Source organism: Mauremys mutica, chromosome 8 (genome assembly GCF_020497125.1).
Source record: "Mauremys mutica isolate MM-2020 ecotype Southern chromosome 8, ASM2049712v1, whole genome shotgun sequence".
In the NCBI taxonomy this organism is placed as follows: Eukaryota; Metazoa; Chordata; order Testudines; family Geoemydidae; genus Mauremys; species Mauremys mutica.
Genome location: NC_059079.1, coordinates 11,948,594 through 11,976,273, shown reverse-complemented (window position 1 = coordinate 11,976,273; position 27,680 = coordinate 11,948,594). Strand labels below are relative to the sequence as shown.

The 27,680-nt window shown below is 40.3% G+C and overlaps 1 protein-coding gene across 12 annotated transcripts in view; it reads left to right on the top strand.

The window, feature by feature from the left end:
- The window catches only part of GLIS1 (GLIS family zinc finger 1), a 272,015-nt gene that overhangs the window by 121,570 nt on the left and 122,765 nt on the right, over positions 1-27,680 (top strand). For 11 of the 12 annotated variants that reach the window (XM_045026536.1, XM_045026537.1, XM_045026543.1 and 8 more), the window contains 2 exons: positions 8,485-8,683; positions 18,761-19,865. In XM_045026536.1, the coding sequence (XP_044882471.1) occupies positions 8,485-8,683; positions 18,761-19,865 (1,304 nt within the window). Of the gene's footprint in view, positions 1-3,470; positions 3,560-8,484; positions 8,684-18,760; positions 19,866-27,680 lie in introns of those variants that run through there. The other variant, XM_045026542.1, reaches the window with a different exon arrangement.

Here is a 27,680-nt window from a genome sequence, read left to right as displayed (position 1 = left end):
TGTAATTGTATCCATCAAGGGACAAAGAATGTAGGCCATGCTTGTAAGGTGAAGGGACTCTGTCCTGGGAAGCAGTGATTCTGAAACAGACTTGTGGAGGAGGGGAGGAATGGTGGTTAATTAGCTGATTATAAGCTTCCAGTGCAATGATGTGGCCAAAATGTCTAATGCGATCCTTGGATGCATAAAAGGGGAATATCAAGTTAGGAGTAAGGAGGTTATATTACTTCTGTATTCGGCACTGGTGCGACCATTTCTGGACTACAGTGTCCAGTTCTGGTGTCCACAATTAAAGGAGGAGGTTGATAAATTGGGAAACTTAGCCCCAAATTCAAACTGGTTTTACCACTGATTTCAGCTAAACCAGTGCAGGAACCATAGTTTAGAAAAGGCTGCAAAGACTTGAACTGTTTCCACAATCGTTTAAATTATACATGTTTTTTCAGCAACTTCACCTAAAATAATGGTAGAAATGGTTCTGAGCTACAGAGCCCTGCTTACACAGTGGTTCCCACCAGTCTTAACACTATTTTAGCTTAATCAGTCCTAGAATTGGTCTGAATTTTTTTTTTTATTTTCCCAGTGTCGATATGACCTTCGGTGACATTTCTCCGATCATGCCATGAACAGAGCCAGAATAAAGAAGCTTTCTGTGGATTTTGTGGGAGAAATGGAGTACACTGTGTAACCCGCCGTCAGGGCAAAAGCAGCTCTGCAATAACTTTTAAAATTATGAGGTGTACAGGGGTCACATTGGCTTCTCCAGCTACACTGTAATTATGACCCCAATCCTGATACTAGACTTATCTACTTTGGTGGGCTATGCCTAGCTGATGCAGAATTCTGCTCCGCCAAACAGATGGTATATAGAGTCCCTTTGCATCTCTTCTCCAGGTTACCCAATTTTGCTGTGTTGGCACCCTGGCATTAGCAATTCTGTTGCACTGGGGGCCTTTCATGGTCTGTTCTATTACTGATGAATTTCACCTTTGCGTGAAAAATCCAGTAGCCTTTTGGTCTTCCACAAAAGGAATGTGGCGCCAGTAATGGTGCCAAATATAGTGTTCCATTTTTCAGAGATGCCATAGGTGGATTCTGGATGTTTTATCCCAAACACCCAGGGATGGATGGCAAAATATTTAAAAATAAAATGTAATTAAAGCGAATGAAGCAGCAAGAAAAAGTAAATGACCTAGTTAGCAGTCACCACAAAACCCACAATGCTCTGAGGATATCTAAGTATGTTAGGCAAATATTTCAAACCTATCTCTATTTTGAATATGAGTCATTTAAATTATATGTCATTCCAGTTATTTGTTCATTGGCCTTAATTAGGTAAGCTCTAAAGCACTGCAGCATATGTTTGTTGTTGAGCAATTATCCTTTCACTAAGACTTCACTCCCATCTGGCTGAAGGCCTAATGGTGAATTTTATCAACCAGAATGAAACCTCCATATGCACAGCCTAAATGAATAAGAAACGAGGTGTTCCCTGGGGAGGGAAAAGAGCTACTGCTATTTAGTTTTTTTGGTTTTAATACTTATTATTCTGGTTATTCAGGCAGGTTTACATTGGTTGGGAGGGGGGAGATGTTCTATTTCTGAACATTTCTAAGTAAAATTCACACAGAAGAAGAAATGTAGGATTCAATCCTGCACATTCTGATTGATGAGAATAGTTTTTACATATGTAAATTTCCCTTACTCAAATGAGCAGTCCCTTTAAAGACAGTGGCTCTGAATTTGATCTGATTTATGCTGGTATAAATTCGGAGCAACTCCACTGAAGCCATATGTCCAGTGGAGTCAATGCCACTGACATCAGTTACATCAGAATAAAAATGGTGACAGATTAGAGTCTGAACCTATTTGATTATTCATATGGAAGGATTTGAAGGATTGAAGTTTTCTTATACTTCTGGATAAATCTTTTATATTTCCTTCTTAAGCATTGAAACTAAAAATACAAACCCAAACCCGGTAGACAGGAAAAAAAAAAGAGAGAAAAAAGTTAAGTTGTTATGGATTCCATTTCCATGAGATCCTTCTGGAAACCAAGGCACCTTCTAGTTTCATTAGGTTTACTCTCTGTAAATTTGGATTAATTTTTAATATGGATTTATGGAATTATTATGGTTCTGCTGAAATGAGGGTAAACCTTTCATACAGGTAGAGAATATGTGCTCTTTTTCCATCTGTCATTGGTAAGTTACACTCTGTAGGTTAAAGGCCCGCTAATGCCAATTGAAAGAGGAACTCCAGTTTCAGGCATGGAAAATACTTCAATCTCCTACCAGCCAATGATGTTAAGATTGTACAAAAAAGTCAGTTGTCAAAAGGCTAGGTTCTACTCTAAATTACACTGGTGTAAATTAGACTAACTCTATTTAAGGCAGTGAAGTTGCTTCTGTCTATGATGGTGTAACTAAGTTCAGAATCTGGCCAGCTGTATTCAGAGGCAATTCCTCTCTAATTTAGGATTGCTGCTGGAAGAAGGTGATACTTTTAATGTCATTACTTGTCTGCTGTTGTGTCAGCTGCCATATGGTTGGCTCGTTTTTAAAGATGCCATTGTGCAAAGGTGACCGATATGAGATTCTGTTAGACAGTCTGTTTGGAGCCCAAGTTAACAAATCTACAAGGTACTTTGTGAAGATAAACATACGGCAGGTTGGCTGAAATTCTAACATGCATAATTTTGTGGATTTGGCTTTTGAGTACTCAGCTTCTTTACGCAGGGGACAGGGGAAAGAGTTTCATGATTTGACAGCTATTGGAAAAGATAATTGTTTTTGACAGCATGTGGATAGTGTTAATGTTATTCTAGGAAATCTCCCTCTTCAAACAAATCAATATCAGTGTTTTCTGATGTGTTGCTACAGGTTAGTACTGCTGAATTCTGGATGGAAGCTTCAAGTTTCTGTGTTCTGATAATATGATAAAATTGTTAAAATACATTTTTAGAAAGTCCTTAATGAATTTCAGACTTGTATCATCCAGAGACTGAAAAAAGAAAGAGGGCTGCTTTTATTACTGGTCAGGTATAAATGAAAAAACCTAAAAGACAATTGATCGTATCCAGGATATAAAGAACACATTCAATGTATATTCTGTAGCCAACATCTTACTTTCAACCAGTGAAATAAGTAATGACTCATGGCTAAGATGTCAGGAACCAGGGCTAGGATGTCATAGGAGGGATATATTTCCCAGCTTTGCCATTATATCTGGGAGGTGTGGCTTTTAAAGATGCATGGAAAGTTCTTCCCAAGAAAAATGTGCAGTATTTTTAAACACTCAATACATAGGACTATATGCAAATTAATAACAGGGTCTGATTATGCCCTTGTTTTGGTGGTGCCTCATGTTCCCATTCTCCTCCATGGTCCCTGGGCTACATCTCCCATGGTGCACCATGGCCTCCCCTCTTCCTGAGGTACAGTGGTGCATCATGGGAGTTCCGTGACTACAGTGCATCATGAGAGATGTAGTCCAGCTGGGGAGCCCAGCCATTTGAACAGAATGGGCCAAGAGACACCCAAACTACAATTCCCATAAGGTAACTTAGCAGCATTTCCAAATCAAAACTTTTGGCCTAATGTTTTTGGGTGAAACTTTTTAGTTTTCAGACCAAAAAAACACTTTTTTCAATTTTTGGATTTTTTTTTTAATGAAAAGTCAAAATTGTCCTCAGAAAGCAGATACTTTATATACACACACACACACACACACACACAAAAGTTGAGTCAAAAACCCATGGAAATTTGTCAGCAATGTCTACTGCTGACAACTCCGATTTCAGTAAACAGGAGTAACACCATTGGTGTAAGTGAAAGGAAAATCAGTCCTTACTTGACAGCTCAGCCTTGTGTAACATGAATAGAGAGAGAAAGTGAGTGACTTGTTTTTGTAGATATAGTGATAGCAGAGTTTAGACGTTTTAAAGCTGAATGGCAAATACTTTGTACAAAGGCTTATATCCTTTTTTTTCTTTTTATCATGGCCAGAAAGTTCTTCTCCCATCATCTGCCAATTTTTTCCTTCACTTGTTTCTTCCCTTAGCAATATCAGGAATGTCAAGCCTGGCATTCCCTAATAGAAAGGACAGGGTTTGAATCTTTAACAAAGTTCTGATTTCCCCCAAAATGTAAGTTAGTCATGAAGTGAAATAGGTATTTTTCAGAGTAAACAAACAACATAGTTTTAAACAGTGTGACTAAAAACCTCTTCCTCTCTCAAGATCTCAGGTTTGATTTTCTTGACTCTTATGTTGCCATCTTTTTCACTATTTCTCCAGTTATCAGAGAGTCTTCTAGGCCAGAAAATATGTGGATTTTCAAAGTTTATCTCCAAGATTTACCTGCCCTCCATAATCATTGGCTTTCCAGACTATCCCCTCTCTCATATTCACTAGAGCCCTGAACCTGGTCCCATTTAAATTCCATTGACAGCAACTCAGTGTCCCGCCATACCTCCTCATGGCACAAGGGGCAGCCATCTTGGTGGGTAGCATAGCTTCTGTCCCATTGGAAACATGGAAAAGGAAAGACATCTTTGTTAAACAGAGCTTCACAGTCAAAAGCTGTAGGGAAATGGTGGCCATTTTAACAGAGCACAGCCTGTGGCTTTGATCCAACAAAGGGAAATGGCAGCCATTTTGAAAAAGTGCAGAACTTCATATATTCACTGTTAATTACCTTTACCTCATGAAAAGATTTAAAAATGCTATACACCATGATATTCCTGATACTATCACAACAGATGGCTAATAAGGTAAATGTGAATGTTAGAATGTATGTAAGTATGAAAGAATGATAGAAATTGTGTATAAAGGTTGCATAGAGGTAATTCCACTCAAGTATATGTATATGAAAGGAGAATTTGGCTCATTTCAGTGAGTTGTTCCTGATTATGCATACACACACACACACACACAAAGATGTATCTTAGTTCGCAGAATGGGTATTTTGCAAGTATTTCTTTGGCAGAAAGGATTGTTTTAACATTTTCAAGAAATATATTCAATTAGCAGCAATAACCCAAATTAGGATGGTATGTTAACTTCAGAAAAAATGTGTACTTGTTGTTCACATACTTTTCATGCCCCAAAACTGCAGTGGACGTGAAAATCAGGCCATTATGCTTGGAACCATCTCTAAAATTTCTTCACAGTTCCAGACCTGTGTGCCAACCTCTTAGAAGTGGTTATTTCAATTATACTATAGTCAGTGCATGATGAATACCATTTCTTTTGCCATACCATTTTCAGTGACATTTTAAAGTGTGAATTACCACTTATGGAACTAAACCATTTGTTCCACCTTATGAGTCAAAACCCTACGTTGGAAAATTGGCATGTTACAGACAGTGTGACCCAGGATATGTCTAAACTGCAAGATGAGAGGGTCCCAGAGCTCAGTCTGAGCCAGAATGGCTACACTGAAATTAAACAGCCCCTCAGCCTGAACCGCATAAGGCCAGATCAGCTGGCAAGGGTCAGCTGTGGGTGTCTAATTGCAAGGTAGACATACCCTGAGACTTGGTGGAGTCATGTCGCAGTCACACTTTCTGTGATGATACTGAAAATGGTTTTGTTTCATCTACAATAACACAAACCGTTTTCATCTCTAGTTCAGGAAGATCTATTGCTGACAGCCATTCTTTGCAATGGGTCAGTTTCCAAATATAGATGTGGCTAATAAAAGGAAATGTTATTTTAAAATATTTTACTGTGACACAAACACATTTTCAGATCAAAGCTCCAGTCCTACTCTGCACACGCAAGACTCTATTTGATTTTTCCTGCACAAGGACTGCAGGATCAGGCCTTTGACTGCAAATCTGTTTGACTGCAAACTGCAAAATAGTGGGCTCCACAAAGATCTGTACATACAAAATGATGGGGGTCTAAATTAGCTATTACCACTCAAGAAAGAGATCTTGGAGTCATTGTGGATAGTTCTGTGACAACATCTGCTGAGTGTGCAGTGACAGTCAAAAAAGCTAATAGAATATTAGGAACCATTAGGAAAGGGACAGATAATAAAACAGAAAATATCATAATCCCACTATATAAATTATGGTACTCCTATACCTTGAATACTGCGTGCAGTTCTGGTTGTCCCATCTCAGAAAAAATATATTACAATTGGGAAAAGTATAAAGAAGGGCAATAAAAATGAGTAGGGATATACAGATGAGGAGAGAGAAAAAGACTGGGACTGTTCAGCTTAGAAAAGAGACAGCTAATGGGAGAATATGGTAGAGATCTATAAAATCATGACTGGTGTAGAGAAAGTGAATCCGGAAGTGTTATTTAACCATCATATAATACAAGAACCAGGAGTCACCCACAGAAAGTAATAGGCAGGCACATTTAAAATAAACATAAGGAAGTACTGGTGGTACTTCACGCAACACATAGTCCATCCGTGGAACTTGTTGCTAGGGAATGTTGTGAAGGCCAAAAGTATAACTTGATTAAAAAACAAATTAGATACCTTTATGGAGGATAGGTCCATCAATGGCTATTAACCAAGATGGTCAGGGCTGCAGCCCTGTGCTCTGGGTATCACTAATCCTCTGATTGCCAGAAGCTGGGACTGGAGGACAGGGGATGGATCACTCGATAATTACCCTGTTCTGCTCATTCCCTCTGAAGTATCTGGCACTGGCCACTGCCAGAAGACAAGATACTGGGCTAGATGGACCATTGATCTCAGGGGTGGCTCTAGAAATTACGCCGCCCCAAGCAGGGTGGCGCGCTCGCCGCCCTTCCCCGGTCCTGCGGCCGGGGCAGAAGTGTCTGCGGTGGGTGCGCTGGTCCCGCGGCTCCGGTGGAGCATCCGCAGGCATGCCTGCGGGAGCTCCGTCCGAGCCGCGGGACCAGCGCACCCGCCGCAGTCATGCCTGCGGGAGCTCAAGCGGAGCCGCAGGAAGAGGGGACCCTCCGCAGTCATGCCTGCGGCAGGTCTGCTCGTCCCGGGGCTCCGGTGGACCTCCCGCAGGCATGACTGCGGAAGGTCCACCGGAGCCAAATGCCGCCCTGCCGGGAGAATGCCGCCCCACGCGCCTGCTTGGCGCGCTGGGGTCTGGAGCCGGCCCTGATTGATCTGACCAAGTATGGACATACTTATGATCTAGTATTTTAAAGGCATAGCCCATGTGCAATAAGCGTATCATGATAAATATCTATAGTGATTTTTTTTTTGTAGCTAGCAATTTAAGGCCCTTCCTATTCTGCAAATGTTTTCCCACATGCTTAACTTTTAGCTCATGAGTAGTCCCATTAAAGTCAATGGAATTACTCACATATTTAAATTTAAGCATGTGTGTTGGTGTTTTCAGGCTCAAGGTCTAAGTCCTAGGCTATATCTTGCCATCTGTTTTTAAACACATCTATCTTTTTTGGATCTATGCATCTAATGTCCATGGATATTTTGAAAATGTATCCAGAATTCTTTTTCTTAAAATGATTGCTGTATCTTTGGTCCATTTCCCCTCATCTTTTGGTGTAAGAGTGAAATTAAACATGTGCCAGATCTAACCATAGCAGAATAAGAATATAGAAAAATAATAGATTATTTTGAAAATACGAATAAACTTAAACACATGGAAAATATTTATTTTTCCCCATTTTTTCATCAGAAAATAAACTAGAATCTCCTCACTAATGCCCTGATCCTTCATATACTAAGGCATGCTAGTACAGGAAAGTTTTGCCACATATGCATGTCTGTACAGGAAAGTTTTACCAGTATAATTATACTGCTACAGTAAAACAGTATAGTTAGACTGATATAACTCACTATGTGGACACTCTTATTCTGTTATTAAAGTGGCTTTTTTGATTTAGCTTACAAGTGACATAAGCTAAACCAAAATAATTAAACAAAAAGGCACTCAGGTCATGTTAAGTGTATCTACATGGGGAATTATGCTGCTGTAACTTTATCAGTTTTAAATCACACCTTAGTTTTCACATCTTATACCAGTATAACTTTCCTGTGTAGACAAAAAAAATAAAGACTTCAGTTAGACTGCAGGAGACCCTTGCATTAATATTGTCCCCATTAATTTCACTAATAGAAAAAAACCCAACAACTAGTCCTACCAAAATAAATGAATAAACCCCAAAACAAAACTAACCAAACAAAAAATGTAGGAAACACTGCCTCCTACTGCCCCCCAAAAATGTAGAAGAAAAGGAACCGATCACGTTTTTTTTTAAAGCTAACATATGAAGTGAAAAACAGCCCCATCTTTAAAAAGAGGAACAAGAGCAATAAGTTCTGGACACTAATTCCTTTGGAATTAGTTCTTGGTTCATTGTGAAACCCTTAACATTCTTTGCTGTTGCAATTATAATGCTTTCATGAGAGGAGACAAAAGTGGAAATAACTGAGAATGATAACTGATATAGCAGCATCCATGGGTAGAAGCTTATGGTTATTTTTTCTCTCTCTCTTTTAATTTATTTAACAGTGAATGGTGGATACGGCCACTGTAATTTGATCTCCGAGAAGAAGAACATGATGGACATGGAGATGACAAATAGCTCAGTACCTGTCTGTAGACAGAGTCTGCTCATCCACACAGGAAATCCACTTACCCGAGACCACCCATTATCTCGTGAGAGATTGCTACATGTCGGTCACCTGAATTTAACACACTCAGATACCAGGTATTGTTCCTGTTTTTGTTGCTTTATATACCTTTCCCTTTTGAAGTCCTTCATTGCTATAATCTTTTTTTCCCAGTAGCAACCTTTTTCCCAGTAGCAACCAGGATTTGGACATGGGTTCTGCCTTCATTGGGCCTGGTTGAGTGGCCTGATGTGAATGCCAGGGTTGGATGATCTCTTTGGCTTTTGCCTCATCTTGTCATTCCATCTGGGGCAGCCATTTAATCTCCCCTTCTAAACAACTAATTCCATTACCCATTAGCAGCTGTCATTGATGGTACCTTACTGCTGGGCCTGAGGCATGGCCTTTCTGTGCAGATGCACTCATACTGCTCCATGATCCTCCCACTAGGTGATCACTCTAAAGGCAGTGGCACCCGTCACTTTTGGAGTTTAAGTAGTCTTCTCTGTGAGTACGATCCCAGCATCCACTGAAATGAATGATAGTTTGCCAGTGACTTAAATAGAAAGAAAACTGCCTCCTCTCCCTCCTCACCACCCATGATGCTTTCAAGTTCCAGCCAGGGAAATAAGGATAGTAGAATCACTCCCAAATTGGAGTCTTCCATATGGCAGTCTGGCATGCCACCATTAAACCTCCAGGAAGTGTGTGCCACTCTCATTTCTACAGTGTTTCCTTTAACAAACGGAGCGAAATGTTCCCATAGAGCACCATATCCTTGGTATTTGCTTTTAAGGCTATAATGTAAAAATCTGGGCTCTGGTTTTGATATATGCACAGTTCTTAGATTCTGTTCATGGCAGACCCCTACTTAAACATTTGCTATAAATTAATTATACGAAAATGTAGAACTCTATTATTTTTTTGTGTTGTTGTTACAAATTTAACGTTACCAGATTTTAAACAAATACCCTAAACAGACATCCATTGTGAATAGAAGCCTGCTCTGAATTAAAATCTGTCCATCTATTTTAATTACAGTGCTTTTTGGCAAAGCTTATGATATGGAATGATCTTGACCTTTTTGAAGAGATGCAGAAATAAAAAAACTCAATAAAGTTGCAGCCTTTATCTTACATATTTGGAATAATTGGTGCTTTCTGCCTGGAACCATCAAACCCAAATTTCCATAGACCCAGCAAGAGGAAATGTTGACTGTGTAACTTAGTCATGGAAATCTGGCTGTTTTTTATTTTATTATACACGTTTATGCATTGTTTTCTCTTTTTCTTTTACTAATGGGATGAGGATATCTGCATTTTCAGGAACAAAAGGCACATCAATGTGACAAGCAAGTGGAGAGAACTTTAAGGAAAAAAAGCAGATCATTTTCATGGCAAATAGCAAACATATTCTGCTGCTGGTATTAAAACTTTTATGCTTCAGCTGCATTTAACTCAGCTCTGTCCCAACCCTTTTATGTCTCGGTGCAGTGCTTGCAATTATCAGGCTGTTTTTATTCTGTCGTTGAGGATAATTATGAAACAAAGATAATTAGGGCAGGAGAAAACAAAAGGAGAAGGAGAGGACCCTGCTTAGATCTTTTTGAAGCTTTTTGTAAAATCCATAATAGAGAAATGATAGATATCTCTATACTGGGGATCACAGTACTACACTCAGAAATATGAACTGCTTCCATCTCTGTCTGAGGGAAGATTCCCAGAACAACATAGAGGATTGTATGCAACAGAATATGAGAGGGCTGCTATTACGATAAAGCAGCAGGTGATTGAGGTAATTCTCTTGTGTTTGTTTTACAACATGTTCTAAAATCAGCAGGTTTCACCATTTCCTGAGTAACTGTTTGGAAATGTTTGGAGAGCATCTTGAGGTACATTGTGGTTGCTTTCCATTCCTTCATGGGCTATTTGTTTATATGGCCCGTCATTCATCTTGCTCTCTGTTTGTATGTCCACCCTGTTTCCACAGTTTTGATTTGTACAGGATTTGCAGTGTAGTGTTCATGCCCTGCTTGGCTCTGTGAGCATGACAGACATACAGTAACTAATCCTTGCACAGTGAATGCACCTGTCTTTCCTAACAGACACACTATATGGAGTCAAAGCTACTTCTTGGTATGAAAACGAAGACAGACAGCATTTATTATTGTTACTATTCATTATTTACACAGTGCCATGGTTGTGGTTCTTTACAGACAAATACAAGAAGACAATGTCCTTACTCTGAAGAGTTAACAATCTAAGAGCCCAATTTGCATAGTGCCGAATGCTCTCGCTTTCAGTGAAGTCAATGGGAGTTGAGGGTGCTCCATGCCTTTCAGGACTGAGCCCTTTCTTGGACAGTGCCTGGACAAAAGAGGGTGGGAATGGATGTAACAAAACGTACCGTGGACAGCACTGACTGTACTTTGCGCTGGTCGTTCTGACCAGCTCTGAGGTCCAATGCATAAATAAGGAGAAATGCAAATTCTGACAAGGATTCTGGGTTAATCTTTGAATGACTAGTGTGTGCAACCACAAAGAAAACCCAAACAAACAAATAACGGCACCCCCACCACAAGCTCAAAATCTTGCCAGGAATTCAGTGTTACGACTGGCTTCTGCTGTTTTTCTCAGCACATTGAAATTCATTATCCCCATCAGCGCCCTCCCATCCTGCATCATTTTCTCTCAGGAACTGTATTCCAGTGATGACTGCATTAATCCATGGATAATACCCCCTTCTCTTTCATCCCAAGCTCAATTAATAGCTTTTAAGTTATGCAACATAATTTCCACTACATAGTATTTGTAAATGAGATGTGTGTGTTATACTGTAAAAGTCCTAATACCTTCTTACCACAATTGGCCTCTGTGTACAGCTAATGTTGACCATTTGTCAGATAATCCATTATCAGGCATGGAAAACTCTTCCCACATTGTGTTCTTGTTTTTCTGTGTAAAAACAGGGAAAGCAGCGGAGCAGCCAAAGAGCAAGTGTTGCAAAGGGCCCGTAGTTGTGTAGCAGAACAATATCCTCCAGCTTCTTAAAACTGTCAGTAGTCACAAAAGACTTGCTTGCAAGGTAAATTAAAGGCATGTACATTTGTTTAGCCAAAATCTCCAGATTATTTACTATGGTGCTGTTTTACTTTGAGGCTGTTTTTAAACTAAAACACTTCTAGCATAGTGCTAGTGTCCTTGCTCTCTGGCTCCAATTACAGTGTATGGAAGTCTCTTTAGAAGTACCATTTCGCTCGCCCCCACAGGACTGTAACATACTGTACAAAGGCCTTGCTTCCTTTTACAGTGTGCTGTAACATCCCGTGCAATTGGATTGTTGCTTAGAGTGAACATTTAAAGATGTGTCCAAACCTATATGTATTCTGCTGGGGAGGTCATTAGGAATTTCTCCACCTCCAAAATTCACTATCGCCTCCAATTCCTATTGCATATCCCCAGTATCAAACCCACCCACTCTGCCCCTGCCTTTATTCCCTGCTTGTTGGCACAACTGTATTGTGTTCATTTTACTGTCCCTTCATCCTCCCACCTTCATTTAGTTGTTACATCCATGTTTGCATCAAATCATAGTCCCTGGACTAGTGATTCTCAATCTATTTACCATTGTGGGCTGCATATGCAGCTTTCTGTGTTATGTGGGCCGCATCCACACAATATATATATTCTACCAGTATGGCCCTGAGAATGTCACATGGGTCACAGCTGTGTGCTGATTGGGCTGCAGGTTGAGAACCACTGCCCTGGACTGTGAGATCTCTGGGGCAAGGACTGTCTTTTTATCTGTTAGTACAATGCCTAGCACCATGCGGCTCTAATCCCTGACTGACTCACTCATCTCGACGCTATCGCAGTACAAATGATAAATAATAACATCAGAAGGAGCTACCTAAAAAGCTGGTCTCCAGGAATCCTGTCCCTCCCAGTCCTGCTCAGTAGCACTGCACCAATTCTGCTCCAGTTAAGGCCCCACGATGGCTGCGGAGGCAGGGGCCCAGAGTTTGCCCTTGAAGGGTGATGATAAAATTCTGTAGTAAACACAGAAAATTTACACTAATGCAACTTTAAGGTTGAAAATGTCCACACCCAAACGTTGGGAAATGAAAAGAATGCAACTTCCTACAGCAATGTTAACTGATTCACGGGGGCATAATGTATATAACGTGGTGCATATATCTAGAAAGCTATAATTCTTATGAAGAATTCTGGTATACAAATCTGCATCAGTAGCCAATATTTATATTTACATAAGCAGGGCCTCTGTGACACAAAGCTGGGTTGATGAGAAATGTGAATTCAGTCTTTCTTGATTGAAATCATTCACCCCAATGCTTCCTTTTGCTTCTTCTTAGAAATCACACTTTTTTTACTCTTTATGCATTCCATACTCCATGTGATACAATGGTCTTCATCACAGAAACTACAGTCCTGATTCTGAGTAAGGCCGAGTCCTGGAAACTCCCATTGATTTCACTGGAAGGTTTGGGAGGTTAGTGCCTCTTGGGATCAGTACTGTGTGCTGCAGGACCAGTCACCATTATTAAGGTCACAAAAGGAAACTATCCCAATGCATACGAAAGATAGGAAGCATGGTAAGAGACCATTCTGGCTTAACCAGATCTTCAGCAAACTGAAACTCAAAAAAGTGTCATACAAGAAGTGGAAACTAGGTCAAATTACAAAGGATAAATATTTAAAAAAAAAACCAACGCAAGCATCTGGGGACAAAATTAGAAAGGCCAAGGCACAAAACAAGATTGAGCTAGCTAGGGAGATAAAGGGTAGCAAGAGAAATTTTACAAATACATTAGAAGCAAAATGAAGAATAAGGACAGGAGAGAAAGACAGTAACAGAAAATGGAGCAGTGGCCAAAGCGTTAAATATATTTTTTGTTTCAGTTTTCACCGTAAAGGTTAGAATGGAGGACTAATATAGCGAACATCAGTATAAATGGGATAGGATCTGAGGCTGCAATAGGGAAAGAACAAGTTAAGAATTATTCAGACAAGTTAGATGTCTTCAAGTTGATAGGGGCTGATTAAATACATCCTAGAATACTTAGGGAACTGACTGCAGAGATCCCTGAGCCATTAGCCATTATCTTTGAGGACTCATGGAGGAAGGGAGAGATCCCAGAGGACTGGAAAAGTGCAACTATAGTACATATCTCTAAAAAGAGGAATAAGAACAGCCCAGGGAAATAAAAACCCAGTCAGCTTAACTTTGGTACCTGGAAAGATAATTATGCAAATAATCAAACAATCAATTTGTAAGTACCTACAAGATAAGAAGGTGACAGTCAACATGGATTTGTCATGGACAGATCTTGTCAAACCAACCTAACATCCCTCTTTGATAAGGTAACAAGCCTTGTGGATGGGGGGAAGCAGTAGATGTGATACATCTCAACTTTTTAATAAGGCTATTGGTACTGTCTCACATTACCTTCTCCTGAGCAACCTAAGAAAACATAGCCTAGACAAACCTACTATAAGGTGGTTGTACAACTGATTGGAAACCAAACTCAGAGTGTAGTTATCAGTGGTTAAAAATGAAGCTGGAAAGGGCATATTCAGTGGGGTCCCATGGGGATCTGACCGGGGTCCAATTCTATTCAATATCTTTTATAATGATTTGGCTAATGGCATGGAGAGTATACTTAAGTTTGTGGATGATACCAAGTGGGGACGGGTTGCAAGTGCTTTGGAGGACAGGTATAGAATTCAAAATGATCTTGACAAACTGGAGAAATGGCCTGAAATAAACAGGATGAAATTCAATAAGGACAGATGCAAAGCACTACACTTAAGAAGCAATAATCCATTGTACAAATACAAAATGGTAAATGACTGCCTAGGAAGGAGTACTACAGAAAAGGATCTGGGGTTATAATGGATCACAAACTAAACAGGAGTCAACAATGTAACACTGTTTTTAAAAAAGCGAACATCATTCTGGGGTGTATTAGCAGGAGTGTTGTAAACGAGACACAAGAAGTAATTCTTCCACTCTACTCAGCACTGATAAGGCCTAACTGGAATACCGTGTCCAGTTCTGGGCACCACACTTTTGGAACGATGTGGACAAATTTGAGAAAGTCCAGAGGAGAACAACAAAAATGATTAAAAGTCTAGAAAACATGACCTATGAGAAAAGATTGGGGAAAAATTGGGTTTGTTTAGTCTGGAGGAAAAAAAGACTGAGTGGGGGACATAATAGTGTTCAAGTTCGTAAAAGGTTTTTGTAAAGAAGATGGTGATAAATTGTTCTCCTTAATCACTGAAGACAGCACAAGAAGCAATGGGCTTAAATTGCAGCAAGAGAGATTTAGGTTAGACATAAGAAAAAACCTAACTGTAAGGGTAGTTAAGCACTGGAATAAATTGCCTAGGGAGGCTGTGAAATCTCCATCACTGGAGGTTTTTAAGAACAGGTTAGACAAACACCTCCTCAGGGATGGTCTAGATAACACTTAGTCCTGCCTCAGTACAGGGCACTGGACTAGAGAACATATTGAGTCCTACATTTCTATGATTCTAAGATACCAGCTGGAATTCCACACTTGGAGCTCTTACAGGATAGGGCTCTCACGTAATAATGTAGCTTCAGGGTTTCAGGCTGAAAAATAATCATCTTATTTGCTTTTATACAATATCAGATGCAGGCCCCACACCCACCCTTCCAAAAAAATTACCACTTAGGGGAGGCCTCAGGTAGGTAGGTAGAGGAGTGTGTGTGTGTGTGTGTACCAAGCCTGCCGTGTACTCACCCCACAGCGGCAGCTCCTGTCCCACCGGGCTGGGTCCTGCTCCCCACTCTGGGCATTGCAACCCCATACGTCAGATTGCAACATTGCTCACTGAAATTTGGCAGCCACCCCTCCGTCATGGATGGAGAGGCCACCGAGAGAAACCTGAGTGGTGCTGTGACCCTGTGCATCAGGTCACAGCAGTGCCACTCTGTTTGGGGGCCCTCTCAAACAGGGAGCCCAGGGCAAACCGTCCTTTTTGCATGTGTCAACCCCCCAGCCAGGCAGACCTGATAAGATGTGTGTTCAAATTTTTGTCTGAGGTTTTGTAACCATTATGTTAATATATTAGGTTTTCCCACTGTCTAATTGCCCTTTCCCCTGCTCTGCCCCTCCCCCAAGGCCCTGCCCCTTCTCCAAGGCTTTGCCCCGGCTTTCCATCCCCCGTCGGTCACTCCCCCACCCTCACTCATTTTCACCGGGATGGGGCAGGGCGTTGGGGTATGGGAAGGGGTGAGGACTCTGGGCTAGGGGGTGGGGCCGAGGGGTTCGGAGTGTGGGAGGGGGCTCTGGGCTCATCCTGGGCCAGGGACCTATGGGGTGCAGGATGAGGTTCAGGGTGCGGGCTCCGGGAGAGAATTTGGGTGCGGGGGGGCTCAGGGCTGGAGCAGGGGGTTGGGCTGCGGGAGGGAGTGAGGAGTGTGGGCTCTGGGAGGGAGTTTGGGTGTGAGATGGGGGCTTGGGGCTGGGGCAGGGGGTGTGGGAGGAATTTTGAGTGCAGGAGGGGGCTCAGGGCTGGGAGTTAGGGTGCAGGGGGGTTTCAGGATGTGGGCTTCAGCCGAGCAGTGCCTACCTCAGGTGGCTCCTGGAAGCGGTGCCATGTCCCTGTGGCTCCTAGGCTCAGGGGCAGCCAGGCAGCTCCGCACGCTACCCCGCCTGCAGGCACTGCCCTCGCAGCTCCGTTGGCCATGGTTCCCAGCCAATGGGAGCTGCGGAGTCGGCACTAGGGGCAGGGGCAGCGCGCAGAGACCCCCTAGCCACTCCTGCACCAAGGAGCCAGACGTGCCAGCCACTTCCGGGAGCCGCGCAGAGCCAGGGCAGGTAGGGAGCCTGCCTTAGCCCTGCTGCACTACTGACCGGACTTTTGACTTATCAATATCTCCCAGATTGCGTTCAGTAGCAACTGGGAGATTGAGGCTGATTCCGGGAGACTCTCGGCCAATCCAGCAGGGTTGGCAACCCTATAACATATGCCTTCAAATATTATGATGAGGCCTAATATAGAATGGATTAAATAATAGGAAATGTGACTGGTGTGTTGTACTGTAAAACATTTCTCATAATGAGTCTGAGATGGCAGCATTACTACTGAGCCGTGAGCTATGCTGGCCATTCCAAATGAAGGCTTAAAAAACATTGCTACTTCTCCATCATCTAGGTTGCTTATGCGACATAGTTTACAGGCAGATGGGTTTAGAAATGGTTTAGAGGTTTTAAAAGTGTATTAGGACTGTGTTTTTAAGCCTTGCCATCTTTAAAACCAGATGCCGTAGTTACCATGGGACCAACGCTACAAAACTAGAGAGAGAGAAATGATAATTAACGGAGTATGGAAACCACTAAAAATTATTTAAAATAGTATTTTTAAAGTAGTAATGTCACAGTTCAAGATCCGAGTGCTGTATCTCAATGGAAAGTAGGGAATTTTAGTTCTCCAGCGGGATCAAAGCTCTTATACCTAATACTGATGGTTCAAAGGATACTAGATCATAAACCTGTCACAACTAGAAGACTGAATATTGCCAGTACTGAGTCTCAGTGCACTGTAATCTTTTTGACAAATCTCTCCTTGTTGTGGGTATGAATAGTTTTTGTGGGTGTTTTTTTTTAAATTCATAGCTGTTGGAAAGCTGCCCATAGTTGGAACGTTAGAGTAGTCGCAGCAAAAATGGATTAGTGATTAGAATGCAGGTGAAATAGTCAAGTTGTAAGATAAATGAAATCTACCCCATGGTTCTATGATTTACCCCATAAATATTTCCATTACATATGTGCACAATACCTGCATGTTTGACTCATCAGTAGCTATCTAGCTATACATGCTGATTATACACACATTGCTCGCTCTTCAAAATTTTTCCAATTTTGTCTTAAATGTGGTTTCCTTAAAAACTTACTGAATAACCATAGTTGCCTCACTGTTTGCAGTATTACTCACAATCCTCTGTAGTGTGAAATTCACTCATGTGAAGAGGGCCAGCACAAACCCTATATACTACATAAACTGTAGGAATATCTAGGGAACAGCTGCTAATAGTGAGAAATAATACAGACACAGTTATATCCACTATGATAAATATTTATAAGAGAGATAAAACTTTGTGCTTTAGGGCATAAGCCAACCGCTGGTTGCCTGGAAGAAAATATTAGGAAAAAACTTCTCCTATAGGCAGGTTTATTTCAAAATTGTCTGTTATGGAGTTTTTTAGACCCTTCCGCATGAGTCAATTTGTATAGCCCAGTGTTAGAACAAGACTAAATGGATCATGGATCTGATCTGATATGGCAATTCTTATGTTCCTAACCCTATTTAGTTATCTAAGGCATGGGTTCCTACCTTGGGGGTTGTGACTCTCTGTAGGATCTTGAACAAATGCCAGGGAATCAGAGCTACTCTATCCTTCCCTCATTACCAAATGGCAGAGGGGGGCTGGCTAGATCCCAGCTGGATAAAAATGGGGTGCTCTGGTAGGGAAAAGGTTGAGAATCACTGATCTAAGGCAACTAGCGGGGTTTTTTTTAACTGATGATTATTGTACATTGTAATAGTGGCCATCAGTTCCCATTATTCCTTTACATTCCCCTTTTTTCAGCTGATCAAAATTTTTCCTCAAACAAATACCTTGTGAATTGAAGGTTTGTGAATTTTGTAATGGTGAATGTCTCTAGAGAGTGTGAACAAAATTAACGCCACCACTCTGAGCTATGGGAGAACTCCAAAACACTTGCCCCGTGTGCTCTAATGAAAATGCTTGTGTTCAAAAAGCTCAAAAAACTAAAAAATGGCTAAAGCCTTAAACTTCACACTTTTGTCTATTGTTTTGTCCAATCTGTATACTGACCCTATAGATTGTGATTGATGAGTTGCCAGTAGTAGCGGGTGGGAGGGGGAGTTTGTACAATATGTAACCCACTGTGTAAAATTAATCCCATATAAAATGACGCTACCTTTACAAGGCCACAGAGGAAACATTGCAGGATTTTTTAAGTTAATTGTTGGAAGACACAGACAATGTGCAGTAGAGAATAAATGGTTTCATTCTCCAGGGCATAATAAATGTGGCATCTTGTACAAAAATCATAAATTCTCCCACAGTTGGTGATGTTTAATGAAACTGTATTACAGGTCTCCCAGGTTTCAAGACTCGGTCGATTCTTCCACTTTGTGCATGAATGGAAGTCACCCAGCTCAGCACATTAAGCAAGAGTGCCCAGGTGATTATAAGGTTCTTTCGGAGGTTTCTGCACATAGAAGGACTACAGAGGGAATGGAGCTGCGAGCCTCTGGTAGTCTGCATCCTGAAATAGACCTAATGAATAATAGCTTTACAAATTCACTTTCATCATACTTGTTTAATAATGAACATAGCTCCTCCCTGGGTTCATTGTCCTTTGGCAGTCCTCAACATTCAGCCAGGCTACAATCAAGCAACCTGAAGAAAAGATGCATCTCTGTTATGCCATCTGCAGCTGAAGGAATTGATATTACAGCTATTATCCGCACGTCGCAGACATCACTGGTCACCTGCGTGAATGGTTTGCGGACTAATTCGGCTGGCATTTCCTCTCATCCTGTGGAGATCAGTCACCACAGTGCTCAGAAATCGGCTCGTCCCCAGTCTTGCTCTCAGCCTGGGAACCCTTGCAGTCTTCCCTCTCCTTCAGCATGCCTTGTACCTATTTCCACTGAATGTGACAGAGGTGACTGTGATCCGCTACAAATGCAGCAAATAGAGGAAAATGCAAGTCTTAACCTTATGATGAATGGTACTAGTATTCCTCAGCAAGACACCTTGCACAGCAGCCAGAAGGTGAGTTTCTTAAAACAAGAACCGGTCGATGATTATTCCTCTAACACAGATCTCTTTCGGCATCGTCAGGGGCTGCCGCCGCCACCTTATCATTTACACCAGCAGCTAAGCCAGACTCAAGGGACTTTGCCTCATTTACACGTCTCCGTGTCTCCAAAGTCCCTTCAGCCCAGTGAAGGAGATGAACAAGAGATCTGCAATGGGAAACAGGTCTGTCGGTGGATTGACTGCAATGCCACTTATGACCAACAAGATGAACTGGTCAGACACCTAGAAAAAACACACATTGACCAGAGGAAGGGAGAGGACTTTACTTGTTTCTGGGCAGGCTGTGTCCGTCGGTATAAGCCTTTCAATGCTCGTTACAAACTGCTGATTCATATGAGGGTTCATTCTGGAGAAAAACCAAACAAGTGTATGGTAAGTCTGGAATCTGTTTGTTTGAATAGAAACATGCTACTCTGCTCACTCACTGGCTCGCTCTCTTCAATATTATTCAAATATAATTATTGTACTTTTCTGTAGCTTGGTTTGTTCTAAGGAGAATTGGGGAAGGAACTTAATTTTAAAGGAAATGTTTGAGTAATAAATATTGGAGCTCTTGGAAAAGAGATTCAGTCCCCTTATATGAAAGCTTAACTTTTAATACAACGGTTTATTTTTTAATATTCATTAAAGCATCAATAAAATGACGATCAAAGCCAGCAGCAGTCATTTAACATAAAATAAGGGTCACTGAGCCTCGGGTGACATTTTAAATAAAGAAACGTAAAACTCATCTAATTAAATTCTTTTCATTCCTCCTTCTCAACAATAACCCATGGAGTTAATAGTGCAAAAGTTTGAGATGGTAGTTGGGAAAAGAAAAATAATCATATTAAGGATTTAAAATGGTTAAAAAATCAGAATATCTTGAGATTTTCTCAGGCTGTTAGGGATTGGTTTTAGGGGGGTTGTTTTGTTTTTTGAACTTGCAAAATAGAGTTCTAAAAAAATAAAACCCTTTGTTCTCCTCTGATCAAGCTATTGTAAACAACATCAGCACTCCAGAAAGGGGATCTTGAGAACAGCATTGTCTGTTCATCTGCACCCTATGACGATAATACGGCCAAATTAAAATAAAAGTTAATGACTTCCATAGAGCTTTCCATATGCAGGGAGGAGTAATAATATAAGACCTTGAATAGACTAGATAAAACTAAGCAAGTTTGACATGAGCTTCCAAACTGAGCCATGGGATTTTCAAAGCTTTCTTTGTGTACTGCTGTTTTAAAAAAAAAATCAAAGGAATAATTGCACCAGCAGGTCATGGCAGTCAATTGACACAATTTCCCCCCATTATTGTATTGGTAGCAAAATCTTATAGCAAGAAATACTCATAAGAAGGTCAGGCCAGGATGAAGTCCATTGTGGGGTGTGTGTGTGTATATATATATATATATGTGTGTGTATATATATGATAAGAGCATATATATATATATTTGATGATAGAAATGTCTCAAGGCCTTGTGTCGAGTATTAATGATGGGTTGGAGGGGAGGAAAAGTAATATGCAACGTTTCTTGCCTTGCCAGAGAATAATGCTACATCACCGTAACAACTTTTCATTTGCCTTATTATCTTAATAATGTTATTTCAATATTAGTATTCAATAAGTATTCCATATAACCATGTATATGGAATAACGGTGGAAATAATGGAAGTAGTGAGGCATCATTATCTAGTTGCTTGTCACATTTTAAGAGTGACAACTGTATGTGTCTAATTTATCAAGCTAGAGTACTTTTACAAATAATTACCTTTTGCCTCAGTTTCATAGGTAGCACCAACATCTCTTGTAAAAGCAATGAGGAATTTAAACTCCTTACAGTTATTTTTATTGCCGTAAATGTTAAAAGAACAATGAAAACCCCTTTCTTTTAAATAAAAATGTAATGAAACTGCTAAACCATCTGGATTTCTCAATGAAACTGGCTTTTTAATCACTTACAAAGAAATGAAAACAATCTCTCCTCTTCATTTCTTTCAGGGTTTTTTAAGGAAAATGATAAAACGGGGGAAGTTGGTTAGCTTTTCTATGATGATGAAAGACATAGTAGAGAGTGCTAGATTTACTCATGTAGGAGATGGAAACCCTTTTTCATTTTCGCTAAGATGCATATTTGACAGCTATTGTATAGCAGATTTCTAATGTTACATTCCCAGTCAGTGTTTGTATAGGAGTCTATGTATATCACAGAAGTTAGTTCACGTAACACTAAACATTTCCCCCTTTCAGTCACTTTGTTAGTCTGCATTAAATAATTGGCTATTGACAACATCTCAAGAATTTAGTGTTGTGAAAGGCCTGATGAAAACCTGCGTATCGGAATGCTGGAAATATGTATGTAGTCTTGGCATGTAAATATATAAAGCGCTGTTTCATTACAGCTGACAGTGTAATCACTCCAATACTCTGTGTGCCCCAGAGAGAATTAAGAGCATAACGTCATATGAGCAGTTAACTCCTTCCATAGCCAGAACAAAAATAGTGACTATTAGCAGGTAATAATAATTGAGACCTGGAGTCCTATACTATAGTAAAACCAGACCTTAGGGGCACATTAAAAATGCATCTTTTTTGCAAGTCTAGCTTCCTGCTGTTGAAAACATTTGATCTAGCAGTGCAAGATCTGAAGCCAGAGACTCGTCTCCTTAAAATTATTATCCACAAACGGGGATCATTTGCCTGCTGAATTACATTCCATTTTTTACAAAAGATTTCTTTGTGTTTTCTTTGTGCTATGATGTTATGCCATTTTACGTTATTGGTTATCTTTTGATGGGGTAATAACTGTGCAGTTACCCCTGGAAATTAATACGGCAATTCATTTTGCATCAATTGAGGTCTTAGATTTTGTTTTGTTATGTTTTGTGGATTGCCCTGCTCAGTAACTTTGCATCTTTTGGTATTTGTAGTGGGGATTTTCTTTCATTGCTTACAATTACCCACTGTGCACACTTCTACTTCCTTTTTGAGGCTGCTGATTTTCTTCTTTCTTTTGCCTGGTAAGATTGCTGGCGAAGTAGGTATTGGGACTATTTGGGACGCTTAGCACAAATAGCACTCAATCCATATAAATAAAAGTTTTCTTCCATGTAAAATTATTAATTTCTTATGACAGGCTTTGCTACTATGTACTGTAATAGACAAAGGAATTTTGGAATTCAAGCCACTTGAGAACAGGAAATACATGAGACATTTTGATTGAAAAGTAAATGGTCCACTAAAACTGCAGTTAATCCTTTTATTATCTTTCCAACAGCAGTTTCCACAATACTTTCATGAGGTAAGCTTCCTCCAGTCCAACTGTAACACTCTCATCATTACAGCTGGTTTAAATTTAGCTAGCATGCTTCTTTCTCTACTACCAACGGTCGAAAGGCAAAATGACATCCGCTGTAGAGGAACTACTGAGATTTTGGGTACTTCTTGTGCTTTCTGCATTTTGTTGCCAAAACCTGTACTCTGAGTATTCTCCTTTCCTATTCAGTTATATGTTCTAATTAAGCTGTGTCTTCTCTTCATTGTGTTCCTTGTGTTTGATTTTTTCCTTGGGCTCTGCAAGTAGTCTAAAGGAAACTACCTAATCTCTCTGCAATATCCTGTTATGTTTCATACTTAACTCATGTTATTTTAGTTTTATTAAATTTGGGGTTCATCTGCATTATAATCAAAAATATATCCAACAAAAATAATGATGCAATGTACTTAAGACTTCAACTTTTGAAGATTAATTTCATGCTTTTTTAGATTTGATGTCCCAGACAATTGGAATTTTGATTGTCTGAGACAGCAAAAATTAGCAAGCTTAAATGGTTTTCATTTAAAAAAAATATTTCTCATAGCTGCTCTTTTGTTGTCTTTCAGTTTTACCAGCATTTTGATGTATGGAATAATAGTAATCCCTAAATACTGTAGACTAACCATAAATCCCTGTTTGAGAATGTAAATATATGGCTGTTCGTTTAGTCTTGTTAGGCCTAAGATTGTTTGATTTGGATAAAACTACTAGTGGGTCATCTCTTTCAGTCCCTCCTGTATGGTGGCAACTTCATAAAAAATAGACAAGGCTACCATTGCTCTGTGTGTGTGTCTGTGTGTGTGTGTTTTCAAGGAACCCAATTTTCAAACTTGGGCTACTAAGAGTGAAGAGAAATAAGAAAATCTCATTTCTATTTATGCAATTTATTTATGTTTATAGAAACTAGGCATCATAAATTGCGGTGCTCCTGTAAACCGCTAGTGATAATGGCTTGACAGGTGGCCTGGCTCTCAATCATTAACATATCTAGTTCACTTATCTTAAAGAAGCAAACTATGTAGCCTGTTGTTTTCACTCTTGCTTTCTCTTGTCCAACCCCGTGGTGTCCTACACCTACTTGTCACATCTTGTTCCTTCTTTGATTGCAAGCTCTTTGGAGAAGACACTCTCTTTTATTTTATGTATGTATTGTATGCAGTGCACAAGGGGGGGGGGACAAACGGGCATGACCCCCACCTCCAATAATTGGCAGGAGCACAGAACTCCTCCATCCCCAAGGCTACAGCAGGTAGAGAGAGCTCCTCTGGCCCAGTGGCTCAGTGGGAGCACAGAATATGCCCCCCCCAAACCCAGTGAAATTTTAAATTCCTGAGCATGCCCTTGGGCCTGACCTGGCTGGAGTTATTGGTTGCAACTGTTGAACTAAAAAAAAAATCTATTTATGTTGTTAAGAATTAGCCCTTTTAATCTAAACATAATAACTTGTTAATCAGTTCCCACAGGGTGGGTATTATAATGGCCTCATTACAGATAGGGAAACTGAGGCACAAAGAAGTTAAGTGATTTGCCTAAGTGCACCTAAAGAATATGCTTCAGGGGCAGCATTAGAACTCAAGAGTTCCTGGCCCCAGATCTTGTGCTCAGGCCACTACATCACATTAGCTAACCATCTACCTCTTTAAAATTGCTACCCATGTTGCAGTTCTCTGTACCAAGAGCTATATAAATAAGTAACGGTACTACTAGACTTTCTCTATGTATTTTGTATGGGTGGTTTAGAATTTCACAGGCCTTTTAAAACTTTAAGCATCAAAAGGGCCTGATACATTTGGTAACTAATCAGGGGTTTTAACTTGATTACTACACCTATGCTGAGCAGCCAATGAGGAATCTGTTTTGATCAAAATGCAGCAAAGTGTGTTCATCAGCAGGGAAATTCTATACCTGTGCATGCAGTTACCTGATTTATATAACTATATGTGCATTGATATGTGTGTAGTTTAAGGAAACTCAGGTCCACATCCTTTCTGTAACTCAGTTCCTTCATCTGTAAAATGAAACTAATGCTAACCTACCTTAAAGAAGTGTTATAAGAACGATTTCATTTATGTTTGTAAAGTGTTTCCAGATCTCTCAATGGAGGGTGTTGTGGGAGCACAGAACAATAATGCACAGATGCCAGGGATGTATTTTCAGAAATGCTAGTGTTGGCCTAACTTTGCTGCCATTAAAGTAAATGGTAAAAAACACCCACTCTACCCAAGAGTATAACCACATTCCCAGAAGTCCATTTTTTATTGAATCTGACATACACATCTCCCATACAGCACTTCCTGATGCTGTCTAGGAACTGTAGGGTTAAGAGCTTTGTGTGGTGAGGAGGACAGTAAGTCAGTGATTTGGTGATGATACTAAGTGTATTTGTTTATTTAAACCGCTGCAGATTGTCTGACGTTACAGATAGTCTTGAATGCAATGAAAGATTGGACAGCACGATGGCACATGAAATTTAACTTTGATGCACGTAAGCAAGTCTGAACTTTTTATATGCTATACGTGGCTGAGCTCTGAATTTGCAGGGTCCTGTGAAGCAAATGGTTTAGACGTGATTGTGTGTAGTTGGCTCAATGAGGGTGATCGTTCCGTGATCAGAGGCAATTAAAAAGAAAATGAAATTCTTTGGTGCATTAAAGAGAGAGAAGATAGTACAGACAATATTTTTGTCCTAAAAGGCTTGGACCTATCTACTTGAAGGACCACATCTGTCCTCGAGTTGTACTGCCATAGGTATAGTCAGCAGAGGTTCTTGTGCTGGATTCCCCTCGACTTCTATGAAGGTCCTCATCTTTGGAACCAGCTTCCTGCTTTGGCCCAAAATAGCCATAATTTGTTGACCTTCAGGGCATGCATGCATCTATTTGATCAGGCTGATGCAGAGGGAGCGGTTTGATTGGGGTTAGATGTGCGTGGGGTGGGACTTATCGGACCTCAACAAGAAATTGAGTTTTGGTGGCTGTTATGAGGTTGGCTGCCAATTGTTATCTGTGTTCCTCTAATTTGTGTTGGGAGACCTAGGGTTTTGGATAGGTGCCTCTCTCTTTACATTTGCATAAATCTACATTAATCTAAAAAAATTGATTCTAACGGCCACCATTTAATGCCCTCTTCTAAGGGACTGTGTTCAACTTTGGTCATGCTACCTTCAGAAAGTGACATAGATGATTGAGGAGATCAAGAGAAGGGTAATTAGGAAGGTTAGAGGTACAGCATGGGACTTTCATAAGAATTATACCTTTCATAAGGAAGAAGACTCTATTTGCGTGGATCTTTATTTCAATTGACTTGATCAAATTATTCAGGGGTTAGGAGGGTATAGTTAAAATACAAGTCACTCCATTCATTTGCTATCTATATGATGGTCGGGCTGCGCTGTTTATGGAGAAACAATCACCATGACATGTAGGCATTACTATTGACTCTTCATGAGAGAACAAGAAAACATTTATGAAAATAAATTCAGTGCATTTAGAATCACTAAAAGGAAATACCACTCTAATAGAGTGTGTACTCAACCTGTGAAATTCACTGTCATAAGACATAGTCAAATCAGATATTGTGGCTGGGTTTTTAAAGGGTTGCATAACATCCTGACCACTAATAAAGTTTGTAGTTATGCAGTCTAAAAACAGGAGTAAGGAAGTACAGTTGTGTAGGAGGTAAGCTGATCACCTGATGGGTTCAAGGATGGAATTTTTACCTCTCTGTACCACACTGCACAATTGGCAAGGTATATATGAGGAGAGGGGGGTCATTTTCCTCCAAAGCAGCAGACCTTAGTCAGAAAACTAAATACTTAGGATGCTGAAAAAGCGTAACCAATGGCCTGGTCCAGTGTGGGGATTTTAATGAAGAGGGATTTTAATGTTCTCCCCGGGTACTGTGCCATTTGTCACTCCCATGTCATATGCAAAAGTGAACTAGTCACTCCAGGACTCTCCTCCAACATTAACCAGAGTCATTCAAGTTCATTTGCTGATAATATAGGGTAAACTATGCCCAGAGTCAAATCTTAAAATATATTAGCTGCAGCCTGCCAGCTCTGGCTGCCAAAGACCAATATTCCAGGCAGTGCTCCCAATCCTCCTTGGAAAATTTCTCCTATGCTCTCTTTACCTCCCTTTGCCCAACTGGCATGCAAAAATAACATCTCACTATCATTATCCACTTGTCACACAGAACTTAGGGAACAGTGATGCTTTCTCATTGTGAGACACTAGGAATTATTTGCAGCTCTGCTATGGTCAGACTCTGGGTGATATTCCAAACAAAGATTCATTTGAAGCCCACTCTTAGCACAGATCCACAGACCTCTTGAGGGGAGTCTCCTTTTGAAGATATTCTGGAACCAGCCTCCAACTCCCAATTCATTCTAGCTGCAATATCACAATATCAGTTTCTTTGCAACCCAGATCTATGGATTGGACCAAATGGTCACATCTGAGGATGCAAAAGTTGAAATTCCTTCCCAATTCCAAGCAGCTGGTTTGCAATAACTTGTAAAGATTTTAGCCTAGCTTACTACTTCCCATGTTGCAAAAGTGTGACAAGATTTCTTTCTCTCTGTGCATCTCTTCTGGGATTGAATTGCCCATCAGTTGCACTATATGAATCTGCCCATTGGTAAAGATCAAGTGATACAACCTAAAGTAATCAGTTTTATTCCCCATCTAGTCATAAGTATTGCAAAGCAGTAAATATAATTGTGAGTTTTCTTTTCTCTATAGGAAAGTCTTAATATTATAAAATACCTAAAAGATATGTCCAACGGTTGAGTCCCAGAAGTGTAATTTAGCTGAGTCTCCACAGCATTTCAATAAGGCAGATTTTCTCTAGAAGGTCCAGTTAAGAAGGCTATTCATAGTGGGCTCAA